Here is a 13007-nt window from a genome sequence, read left to right as displayed (position 1 = left end):
TTTGACCTACTCTTCGCTGTTCTGTGGTATTCAAGTTTTTATAATTAGTGACTAGCTACGACAACCACTACGCCTAACAAGCTGTGCTTTATCTTTCGTCCATGCTACGCTGAGGTTTTGGAGAATCTTGTGTTTCGCATTATCGTCTTAATCAATAATTTACATTTTTGGCGTTGGTTTTGTGTAAAAGGCTGAAAATTAAAAATTGTCGGTTACCAAATCGGCTAAATTAGAATATGCGAGGCAGATCCGGAAGGCGGTAAGTTCTTATTACGAGATTTATGTCTATTGCCCTCCAAGCGTATTCTGTAAATTAAAAGATATATACCTAAAAGGTAGGAATAACAATTTGTAAATGTTTTAGGTCTCGTAGCAGAGAGAGAAGGAGATCCAGAAGCAGGGATTATGGACGCGATAGAGGATATGGTGGAGGCGGGGGAGGACGTAGGAATCAAGCTGGATCTAATTTGAGAAAACCTCGTTGGGATTTAAGCCGCCTCGAACCTTTCAAAAAGGATTTTTATATACCGAATCCCGCAGTTTCAGCCAGATCGTATTATGAAATTGAAGACTGGAGAAACAGTAAGGAAATAACTCTTCGTGGGAAAAATATACCAAATCCAGTCTTTACTTTTGAAGAAGCTGGGTAAGCTCTTTTTATTGAGCATTTGTTATGTAACAAGATTGAAATTGGTTTTTACATAGATTTCCAGAATATGTCATTAATGAATTGCATAAAGCTGGCTTTAAGGCACCTACACCTATTCAGGCACAGGGTTGGCCTATAGCTTTATCTGGTAAGGATATGGTTGGAATAGCATCCACTGGGTCTGGCAAAACTTTAAGTTATATTTTGCCAGCTATAGTTCACATAAATAATCAGACCAGATTATCTAGAGGAGATGGCCCCATAGCCTTAATTTTGTCTCCAACTAGAGAACTGGCTCAACAAATACAGCAGGTTTGTTCATGATTTTTGTACGCATCTAGGACTATTTAATTGTTCACCCTCAGGTTGCTAATGAATTTGGCAAAACTTCAAAAATTCGTAACACATGTGTGTTTGGAGGAGCCCCAAAAGGTCCTCAGGCTCTTGATCTTATGGATGGTGTTGAGATTGTTATTGCCACTCCTGGCCGACTGATTGATTTCCTAGAAAGTGGTAGAACTAATCTTAAAAGGTGCACCTATTTGGTGCTTGATGAAGCAGATAGAATGTTGGATATGGGTTTTGAACCTCAAATTCGCAAAGTAATTGAACAAATTCGGCCTGACAGACAGACATTGATGTGGTCTGCCACTTGGCCAAAAGAGGTGCAAAATCTAGCCTCTGAATTTTTGAAAGAGTATATTCAAATTAATGTGGGATCATTGCAACTTTCGGCCAATCATAATATTCTACAGATTATTGATGTATGTCAGGATTATGAAAAGGAATCGAAATTGAGCACATTGCTGCGAGAAATAATGGCCGAGAAGGATAACAAGACTATAATATTTATGGAGACTAAAAGAAGGGTTGACGAAGTGACTAGGAAAATGAAACGGGATGGGTAAGTTTTCTTTAGGCCTGAAACTTTAACAAAAATTAGAAATCTCTTTGGAATTTCTTAGATGGCCTGCTGTGTGCATCCATGGTGATAAAACTCAACAAGAAAGGGATTGGGTGTTACAAGGTAAAATAGCTGATCAAGTAGAACTTTTAACATTTATTTCTCTTATTATTTTGCCGAGCAATGTTATATCAACCTTAAAAACTTGGTTCATCATTGAGTAAACTTAAAATAGTAACTTAACTCTAAAGCTTAATGTTAAGTCAAGGCAAATAACTGAAAATTAATATTTGATTCTTTTGTTCTTCCTTCTCTTTTACTTTCTTGTTTCCTTTTATTCTTTTATTCACAATAGTGTTAGCTTGATGAAATCTAGGTTTAATGGATTGATGTTAGTAAGATATGGCTTTTTAGGTTATGCAGAGGAGGGTGGAGGTGACCAGCTAGTTAAACAACAAAAAATCGTTTTTATTATTTTTAGACTACTATCGAAACATATTTGTCAAAAACTTAATTTTTAATTTTAATACTTGTAACTAAATAAAATTTGTACACAGATTTTAGAACAGGCAAGGCACCAATACTTGTGGCAACAGATGTGGCAGCTAGAGGATTGGGTGAGTAATAGTCATATATAATAAATATATCGTTTTTTTTTTTGTTAATATTTTTGTGGCTGAACTTGGCTATTACTGATGTTGAATGTGCATAAATTTGTTTCGTGAATTGAAACCATATTTTTTCACATTTGAACAGGTACATTTTCTCTGATTTGTGTATGTTCAACATTATTTTTGTGTTTATTACTTTTTGATCTTTTTCTTTTAGTCTGTGATAGAAGTGTGGATTAAAATAAAAGAAAATTGTAATTGGAATACTACAATCTTTTGTCAATTCAAACTTAAAATATAAGATGTTGGTGATGATACAGTGGTGAAATAGACGGGGCAAGTGTTTTTTTATTGTTGTCACTTTAAAGGTCACACTTTGAACTGGAAAAAATCAAATTTTATTATTCATTATGCTCAAATTTTAATTATTCGATTTAATTTTAATTTAATTTTTGAGTTTGACAAAAAGTGACAGCTTTAAAATTATAAACAGAAGGTCCTGTAATTTTTTTATTTAGTTGTTTTATACCGAAAAGAAACTAACCCGCCTCATAAATTTCACTGCTTTATAATTTGGAAATTATTCAAGATGTTAAGTCCACAATATTTAGCACTCTATTATCACGGTGGAGCCGTAAGTTTGTGTGACCACAGTGGTTAAGGTGAATTTGTTGCCTGAAAGTCGTGACCATAACATCCTAATATTGGGTTAACTAATAAGTTGCGCTTAAACATTTATCTTTGAAATATACGACACAAAATAAACACACCAAATTGGGTTTTGCAAAATTTGTAAAATGGGAAAAAATATCTAACTAGAAGCGGGACGCAGACAATTAATTTGGTAATGATGTTTAGGAGAAGAGATCAATTAAGTAATTAAGACAATAAGGGAATCATTTTACAAAACACACACCAAGTAACAGAGATTTATAAAGGTTTCTAATGAATTACAAAGATTTGAACAAATAAAACTTATATACAAGTTTCAAAATAATTTATAAAAAACAGGTATAGATTAAAATTCGATAAAGAAGTTTAGAACTACCCAGTATATAGAAGTTTTCAAGAGTGTAATATGCTACCACCTTATGTTTTTGAAGCTGCTCTTGAAAAAATGTTCCTCAAAAAGTATTTAAGTGACTGACAAAAAAAGATGTAGAGATACGATGTTGTATGCTATACTGTGATGTACTGTTAAGAATATCACTGTTAAGGCCTTGGTAGCTAAAGCTGTTTTAGGGCATGCAGTAAACCGTTAAAAAAATCGTCTCAGGGCCCTTAACTTTAAGATGCACACTTCTATTGGCAGCTTAATTCAACTATTAGATTGATAATCGTGATTTTAGCGGGTCGCGCGATAGTCCAGGAACGATCGATCAAAAAGTAAACTAGCTGCTTTTTTACCGACCCGCCCCTTTATTAGTTGAAAGGGAAGCAGTGAAACTTTATTTCAAATTTGGTCCATATCGTCTTTTTTCAGAGGCACAATTTACATGTGTGTTCTGATCGACCGCACGGACCACATGTGTGCCTCTAGCGAATGAACGAATCCGACCATTTATAGATGGTAGGTTCGATACACGCTCCCCCATAATCAGGGGATCCGAATGGTCACCCGTCCTTACCATTATGTGGGGACATGACGTGCGCGTCGTCTGCTCTCCGGACCGCGCCCGCTTCACCGGTTATGCAGCACCCGGCGGCGCCTGCGCCAGGGTGAGACAAACCGTGGGGCAGCGAGCGGCGGAGAGGGGACGAAGGGGAGCGAGCTAGCGGTGGTTTAGTGCCGCCCCCGCCAATTTCGAATATGTTGGCAATGTTCGCACGCGCGGGCCGCGCCCCCCTTTACGTTAAAATAGGTAGGATATGTGTTCTGTATTGTTTATTTATTTATTTTTTCGTCGTGGGAGTAGATAACGTTTTTCGCAGGAAACGGGACACTGCTGGGAAAATATTTGCGTTTATATTAATGGTTTTTTGTTTGGTTCCAACGTTTTGGAGTTATTTTTGGCATTCGACCAGAGTTTTTGTTAAATTTTTTGCAACTAACCCGTCTCATGTGCCAGTTGCCGCTGTAAAGCGGCCAAAGACACGAAACTCTTAATTATTGTAACTCCGTCAATACTATGAATAATAGGCAATTGTGTTCAACATTATCGTAAAGTAAGCGGCCGCGAAGGTAGTTTTTGGTAGTGGCACTCAAATTTTGTTGCGACTGGTGGCGATATTTGCTTATATTTGCTTCCAAAGCAGGGCAACCTCGTCGTTTAGCAAAAGTAAATTAATTTTATAGCGTGCCCGTTAGTCAAATTGATTATATATATAAAATGAACATATCGCACTCTAACAACCACTGTTTGTAACTGACTCAGTCTTAACATTAAAGCCGTATTTTCGAGATCTACACTAATTGTTCTCTATAAATTGTCGCAGTAAGTTTATTCAAAGTTTTCTTGATCATTCTATATAATAAGATCAAATTGTGTTCCAGGTATTGCGTTACAGCCATTTTATTTTTTATTTTTATAAACCCAAGGGCTAACCAACAGGCAGACGAGGTTTTCCAATTACAGTATACTGCATATTAAACATAAGATTGCAACACATGGTCGGCAATACAAAATAAACTTAAAATAATTAATTTTGTATACGTTTCTTTTAAACAGGTGGAATATATGTCTAGTACTCGATAAGTACTAGCATGAAAAGATAAGTAATTTATGACTCAATAAGATTGTTGACCATTTTATAAAGGAAAATGACGTCTGAAGAATTTCAGCGTATTTCAAGCCACCTTAATTCTGTCAATTATATCTAAAATTAAGGGTTCTTAAAAGCTTTTTTTGTACACTCTCTATCCGATCGACATACTTGCGATAGATCTGAGTCCATACGGTGGAAATTCCAAGATGGATTTGATGCCGCTATTATAACTTAAAATAACTGATTTGTGGTTTTGGTTTTACGTAACACAAAACCAAGATTTCTTAACTAATAAATTATTAAAATGTTTTCATAATCCCGACGTTTTATGAAGTGAAGATAAAAACTGTTCGTCTTCTTGGTTTCAGTAGAAAAATGATAATTCAAAATATTCAAAAAACAATGCATATTAAATCTAAGTGTGTACTGATAATGGGTGTACAATTTCAAGTTCCTTGAAAAAAATATAAAGTAAAGACGCCAAGACTCCGTGAACAGTCTTTAAAAGGTCCAGTTCGCGAAAATACGGCTTAAAGAACTAAGCGAATTCTTGACTCCTATACGCAAAAATTGTGCTAATTGTATCTCATACGAGTGTTTGCAAATAAGTATAACACGTTTTTTTATGTGTTATATATTTTTTTAGTTTCAATGTTAAGTAATGTAATTTAATTCGTATATTTTTGTGAACTTAGTAGGAAAATAAAGAAAAACGGAAGGTTATCTTTTATTACTATTTATTGGTGTAATTCGAATATTTAATATTAAACAAGCTGTAGACTCGATTTATATTAAATTGTTGATCTTTGTTATAAATTATTCAAATAAATGCGTAGATAAATTTTATTTTGTATAAGCGACTGCAACATTAGCTGCTTAGCTGCCATATTTTTGGTTAAACGTTTATTTAATGACAACTCAGTTGGGTCATCAACTGGCCAGTCTATGCTTGATATTTTAATTTCTCCCATTCGTTGTAATCTTCAAAAATTTGAATTTGTATACATACATGTATACATGTATACTATTCATTTTCATTTTCTGTTCTCGCTGTTACAGCGATTTGAAAAGTGCTTGTTAGGTCAAACTGAACACATCTAAAACTGGGTATACACTTGTTTGAGGAGACGCGGTTTGAGAACCACACTTATGGGTGCGCGCTCAACGTGCCCCAAGTTTTAAAGACATATTTTTTTTTTTAGTCCTAGAAATTCTTTATATATTCTTTTAAATTTGAAATTATTGTTTAAAGCTCAGCATTTCAATTGGGAGAATGTGTGAAATTTATAATTGACTACAAATCATAATTTGAATTTCCTTTGCTTGGGTAAGAATATGTGCGGCTCCTAAGCTGCTAATGTTGATTTTAATGTACTTATCAGGTGTTCTATATTGTCCTTCCTTATATTACGATTGTTGTTAATAGTTCCCAGGGAGGTTTTGTTCTCTTGTGTTTTACAGTCAGAGAATGGTATGTCTATTAAGATCGTCAATAACATTGTCGATATATTATGTTTGTTATATTTGTGTTACATGTTTGATTGAGATTATGAAAACTCTAACTTCCAATCCGTGTAAATAATAGTCGTGGATAAAATTTCCAATAAGTTAATGTTTATTTGAAGTAAAACATTGTTAAATAGACCAGCGAATGGCCAACATTAGGCGCACAGTTAATACTAGTAATCGTTACAGACGTGGAAGACGTGAAATTTGTTATAAATTTCGACTACCCCTGCAACTCGGAGGATTACGTACATCGCATAGGCCGTACCGGTAGATCGCAGAAGACTGGTACCGCGTACACGTTTTTCACCCCGCAGAATTCGAACAAGGCAGCCGATTTGGTCGCCGTTTTAAAAGAGGCGAAGCAAGTGATTAACCCGAAACTGCAAGACATGGCGAACAATTGCAACTCGAACAGCGGCGGTCGCGGTAGATGGCGTCGCGGCGGGGGCAGGAATCGAGGACAGCGTACCCCCTCGAGATCACCGCCACCGAAAAAAGGACGCAGAAGCCGTAGCCGTTCACGAGACAGGCGAAGGAGGCGGTCTTATTCTTACAGCAGCAGTTCCTCCAGGTAACAATATAATAACGTCTATACAAGTATCAATGACCCAGTTTGTGAGCTGGTGGCTACCACTCTATTCTTTCTAACCCAACATTTTCGGTTAATACTTTTATTGTTCTTTATTGTCTAAAACAGTGCGACAAGCAGCTGTTTCCAAAATATCATTTTGTTTTTTGTTTTTATTACATTTAAAATTATTGTTTCTGTATATTTTTTAATAATGTTTTATATTATCTTGTAGCCGATTAAATAAATTATAATATCAGTGGAGTGAGTATTTATGAAATTAGATTGTTAGAAAAATTAAGGTGGTATAATAATTATTGTTTTAAACGGGACCGCAGGTAGAAAAAGGTTGAAAACCACTGGTCTAAAAAGATGCTACACAATCATATCAATAGTGTCCAAATGTACAGTTACAAAAAAGAATGTTATATTTGCAAAGCAAAATTTTTGGCATTTTGTTTATTTATAATTTATATAATAATTTATTTTAAACCATTTTTTTTTAATAACTAGATATATTATATAAAACCTAAATTACTCTAAAGCCTAAAAAACCTAAACTAGCTAAGCATCGCCTGAAAAGAATCGACAAAAATTTACATATTGGTTTTTTTTTTCACGACATGTACTGATAACATTATTAGAAAATTAGAAAATACAAAAAAAAAAAATATTTAAAATTGGTTAACAAAAGGCTATCGCCAAAAACTTTCAACGCGGATATCTTAGTTTGTGACTTCATTAAGGGACGGTATTTGTTCTTAGGACTGTAATATAAAATTTGTGTATTTATTTACTTATTTTTTTGGCATTTGAAGTAGATAAACCGTAATACTGTTATTCGCTGCAAAATGCAAATCCGTATAGCTATTAAATAAGGATGGTAAAAATTCTTGTGCCTCGGGCGACTGTGATATTTTCCTAAAGAAGGGAATGATCTTCCTCTAATGCCTCTAAATTTTAAACACTGTTCTGTACTTCACACCGTTTTCTTTTTAACCAGGGATCTCCACAGACTCAACTCCTTTTTTCATGAATCTTTAACGGGACCAGGGTATATTTTGAGAAGTTGCGCAATAAGAATGCCGAAAAGCTGAAAACTATTCAATTAATAATATTCATTGCTTCAAACTATTTCAGTTCTAACTTTAATTTATTTCTAGCGAGGTTTGTAGTTTCGTTCTTATTTGAAAACAATGAATATTTTTCTCTCCATTTTATTCTAATTGTAATGTCAACTATCAACTTTATTTTCCCACAGTTCTTCAAGGTCTCGAAGTCGATCGCCGGCAAAAGCGTCCGCATCGATTAAATCCGGATCGTCATCCCAGCAAGCCAACAAATTAGAGGAGACACGTTCAGTTCAGAATCAGAATCGCCTGCCATCGCCTCCAAAACAATTTGGTGACGCTCAGCAGAGGCCAAAGTATCAGTCTGCGAATCCCGCCCTCCAAAAATTCGCCGCTCTGCAGAATCAGCTGCAACAACAAAAGCAGATGGAGGCCCAAGCAAACCATCCTGACGCGTTGTCGAATCGAAACAGTTCGCAGCAAAGACAACTTCAAATGAGTCAAATGTCGAACCATTACAGTGTGCAACAGAATCACATGCTCAGTCAGTATGGACAGAATCAACCGCAACAGCCACCTTTGCCGCCAATGCAGAGCAAAACTGCTCAGCCTCCGCCACCTCCTCCACCCAATCATTCTGCACCACCTCCTAATATGATGTCATTCCAAAATCATATGCCCCCTCCTTCGGGCAATGCACAGTACGGATCTTTTCAGTTGAATCCAGGAACGTTGATGTATAACGCACCTCCTCCTCCGCCTCAGGGAGGCGGACAGAATCAGCAGATGTATTTCCATTCATATGTCCCGCCGCCGCCTCCAACGTCTCATTAGTGACACGTTTAGTATGACAATTTGAAAATGATAAAGGCGATGAGAAAGCCAGGTAAGGCTTGGTGATCGAGATTAGAAATTTTTATTTAGTAAGGGACATATTATAGAGAGACATATCTCGTCCGAGGTTCCAATTAAGAATAATTATAATTATTGACGATTTTGTGCATTATTGTATTATATTTAATATCAATTGTATTTTATTCCTTTGATATTTCCTTAATTTCATTTCTTTGATCCTAAGGACCATTTTGTATTGTAAAAATAGTGGTATTTTTAATTAAACCAATCAGATCGGAATTGGAATGAGTTTTGTTTGCTATGAAATTGTAAAACTTCTTTTTTGCGAGTGCAAATTGCGATTCGACAGCGACAAGCAAATGAAGTCAGTGAAAGAGATGTCCCTTTGCTTCATGACAGGTCAACTGTTAAGACGAGGAAGCGCGTTAAGTTGGGAGGCAGAGAAACTTTTACAATATTTACTTAATGCCAGGTATAGTCTGTCTCAATCTTTATCGTGTTGGCTTCGAAGGCTACATATAATCGGATATATAACTTTGGTAAATTTTTATGAAGGTCTAAACGCAGGCCTACCTCCCTTGGATTTCTCTTTGTAACCCTCAATAGATAGATTCGCAATTCCACAATGGCGTTCCAGAACCGAATTTAGATACTTCGTGCATACAAATGCTGAAAGCTGACTGATTTGTGAAGGTTTTTGTATCGACGCGGAAAGTAAATCCTACCTTGCATGTTTAATCCCAACCGACTAGGTGCCGTTCTCGTTCCTTTTGGTCGATTGTCTTTTGAAAAACAAGAAACGCGCACAGCATCGCAAAAAAAATAGCCTGGCTGAACCAGGCTAGAAGTTCGCCAAATCTATAATAATAAAAAAAAACTAATTGATACTCACAATTTACCCGAAAAATATTCCTCTACCAATATAAGATCGAACAGATTTCATCGGTAATATTTCTCGATTGTTATTAGTCCATACAGTGAAAAATCCCTTCTTACTTTTAAATCATACTCTTAAAATGCAATAGTCAACACGGCACAGTTCTTGTCGGCTAAGATCTTAAATACGGCCCTGGCTTATGGTACACGTGTTGAAAAGAATGGTGCCTTCCGCTTTACAACAGGCGGGTTTTAAACTCATTCCGAAATCAAATCCATAAAAGGTTGTAAAAACGGTATATCCTTTGGAGAACTTTACCTTTTGTTATTGAGTAAAGCCATTAACAAAAAATTTATTCTTACTTGCGTGACAAGGCAGGAGTGGGTCAGGTATTTTTCTTCCGTTCTGTTATATTTCTTCAATGCTGACTATTTGTAGCAGTATTGAATAATAGTTTTTACTGTGCGTTTTGAAAAAGTTATTTTACGAGAATATAACAATGTTGCGTCGAAATCATTCGTCGCTTGATGCAAAACAGATTGTGAAAAATGTGTATGAAACTCTAATTCGTAGAGGACCTATTCAACAAGGAGCTTTAAAGAAACCTGTCTACTTACGAAAACGCCAATAAAATCGATTAGGGGTATTAATAATGGAGAATTGAAGACAAGGAATAAACTTAGTGATTTTCAAACTCACCGTATACACAATTGCGATCGAGACCTAATAAAAATATCTTGACCTTATCAAAGCGAAGTTTTCCTACCGTGGATAAACTTAAAAAAAAGTTAGAAGATGAAACCAATATAAATATAAGCCGTGCCACCCTCCATCGAGTTGTTTGTAAAATGGGATTGAAGTACAGCAATATAGACAAAAGGTAAATAGTAATGGAATCACACAGATTGCGCACTAGGAGATTTAATTACCTTCAAGAATTTAAAAGATATAGATTAGACAATAGATCCATAATTTACCTTGATGAAACATAGTTCGATACACATGACACTATCCAAATTATGGGTCGATTCCACTCAAAAGTATCAGACGAAAGCACCTTCAAATAAAGGAAAACGCATCACAATAATACACGCTGGGTCAGAAGACGGTTTTGTCCCAACCTACTTGCTGTTGTCTGCAAAGAATATTAAGGACTCTAGCTTAGATTATCATGAGGATCCAAGTGTCGAACCGTTTAAAAATTCTCAATGACAGTGTTATTGTCACGGATCACGTAAGGTACCACAGCCGCCTGTTTCGCAAAGCACCAGCCTCGTCGAGTTCAAAAACTGAAATGTAACAACATTTGTTAGAGAACATGATATTTATTTTGAATTCAGTTACAGAAAAGTTCAACTTTTGGAAGTCGTAAATTCATATGCAATTAAAAACAGTACATATGCGATAATTTGGCTGAATAGGCTGGGAATACTGTTTTACGTCTTCCTCCATATCATTGCATATTTAACCCCATAGAGCTTTGTGGAACCAAGTAAAATCAAAGGTTAGAGCAGAAAATATTACCCCTACTTTAAGTCCCAGTGTTATAAATTTTATAAAAAATGTAATGTAATAACATACCAATTTAGAGCTGGAAAAATTCAGTGCAGCACATTATAAAAATTAAGGACTTTATTGTATATATAATAAATAAAAAAAATTATATTATTACCAAAACCTTTGAGAGTCCGTCCCTAATGTTCTGTCTTTTAATACCTGGCGTACCCGAGTTTTATTGCCGTCGGCAGGTAACTTTCATAGTTGCGGACAAGAGCCAGCCCAATGAAGATTGGAACATACTATATTGTCCATCCATAATGACCTTGATTACTAATTTCATACTCCATACTCTGAAATAATCAATTGTGCCGGTACATACCTATACTGATCAGCAACAGGAGTGCGCAAAGTGTCACGTTATTACATCAGCTTCATTCTTTCGTTAGCTACTTCCGGTGTTTTCGGTACTTTAGTCACTTGTTTGAGAACGACGGGATGTTTTCAGTAGATTCTACCTACCGATATGTTTTACCATTTTCCAGTTCTGTCGATCACGGCACACGTATCTCAATGAATATCTTGGTGGTGATTTGCAAAAATGTACCCAAAAACTAATGATTGTAGGAAAAGTGTGGTGTACAACCTGTTGTATGGTTGCGCGTTGACGTTCTCCGATGACGGCGCTGCTGACAGTAAATAAACGTGGCCGTTTGGAAAGATTCCATTATGTTTACATTTCACTCACTGTGTGCAATAAGGGCACATATCAAAATATTGGTAATTTAGTTGATTGTACCATAAAACTCGAAAACAGATGGGAACTCGTTATAAAGAAACGAGTTACGATGATTTTTTGGTTTAAAAAAACTAGTAACTCAAACTTCTTTTAACTTTCATTGGGACAGTTCAGGCGATGTCAAAATAAATGAAATGTGTGTTTTCAAAGTGGAAAAAGGTGGAACTGACATATTTTTCTATAAACCATCTTTTAGTGAAACTGACTGCAGAAGCATAAGCATTACGCAAAGAAAAATGTAACCAAGAGTGACTTTTACATATTTTGGAAATGTGAATAATAGCCTGAGAGATGCCAAAGACTGAAGTATCACGATTTTTTAGTTACTTTGAAAATAGTACTTTTTGTTTATTTTCCAAAAACCAGGTCAGTTGGTTGTTGCTTTTATTGTACAATAGCTTAGCTTTTGTTTACGGTCGATGATAGTTCTTGTTTCTCATAATTTTAACAAAAACTGTAGGTCCGTTGTTTGTTATTGTTCAGACTACTTATCTGATAGTTATTTCTTTTATTTTAGAAATAATATCTATTTCGAAATGTATCAAAAACTATAGGTCTATGGTTTTTTAGTTCCAGTTTGTTTTTTTTTAAGTTACTACTATGTATCTATCTTGCAAATGTACCTGCCGTATTATATGTTTATACGTATTTTTATCAAAATATTGCACTTTATTTGTGATGTGTTCCTAAAATAAAACTAATAAATAAAATAAAAATTAAAAAAGAACCTCAATTTTTTTGTTTTAAAAAGAGAATAATACAAATTAATATATAATTATAAAGACATATCACTATACATTTTGCAATAAGTACGAGAGTTGATATGAGTTATCTCAATCAATCAATCAAAATCACTGATTTTCTCGGAACTATTATTTTGTGGATGTGCCAGTATCGCACGCAGTGAGCGATATTACATTTGAAACTTTGACCAGTTCATTTTACTTGCATAACGGATAATT

The 13007-nt window shown here is 35.2% G+C and overlaps 1 protein-coding gene across 3 annotated transcripts; it reads left to right on the top strand.

Moving 5' to 3' along the window:
* The first annotated feature begins 9 nt into the window (after positions 1–9).
* On the top strand, positions 10–9789 carry LOC132698843 (probable ATP-dependent RNA helicase DDX17). Of its 3 annotated transcripts, XM_060665184.1 has the most exons (8): positions 27–259; positions 365–646; positions 706–961; positions 1015–1553; positions 1615–1676; positions 2111–2170; positions 6566–6950; positions 8209–9788. In XM_060665184.1, the coding sequence occupies exons 1-8, from the start codon at positions 237–239 to the stop codon at positions 8849–8851; spliced, it is 2250 nt and encodes a 749-aa protein (XP_060521167.1). In that variant the 5' UTR covers positions 27–236; the 3' UTR covers positions 8852–9788. The 3 variants fall into 3 exon arrangements, with proteins under 3 accessions (XP_060521168.1, XP_060521167.1, XP_060521169.1); XM_060665185.1 differs by lacking the exons at positions 6566–6950; positions 8209–9788 and having other exon boundaries at positions 10–259; positions 2111–2178; XM_060665186.1 differs by lacking the exons at positions 27–259; positions 365–646; positions 706–961; ... (1 more) ...; positions 1615–1676; positions 2111–2170 and adding an exon at positions 3686–4026 and having other exon boundaries at positions 8209–9789.
* Positions 9790–13007: the final 3218 nt, after the last annotated feature.

The sequence above is a fragment of the Cylas formicarius genome, unplaced genomic scaffold (assembly GCF_029955315.1).
Source record: "Cylas formicarius isolate icCylForm1 unplaced genomic scaffold, icCylForm1.1 PGA_scaffold_2__14_contigs__length_35257938, whole genome shotgun sequence".
NCBI classification, from domain to species: domain Eukaryota; kingdom Metazoa; phylum Arthropoda; class Insecta; order Coleoptera; family Brentidae; genus Cylas; species Cylas formicarius.
This window is presented reverse-complemented; position numbering and strand designations above follow the sequence as displayed.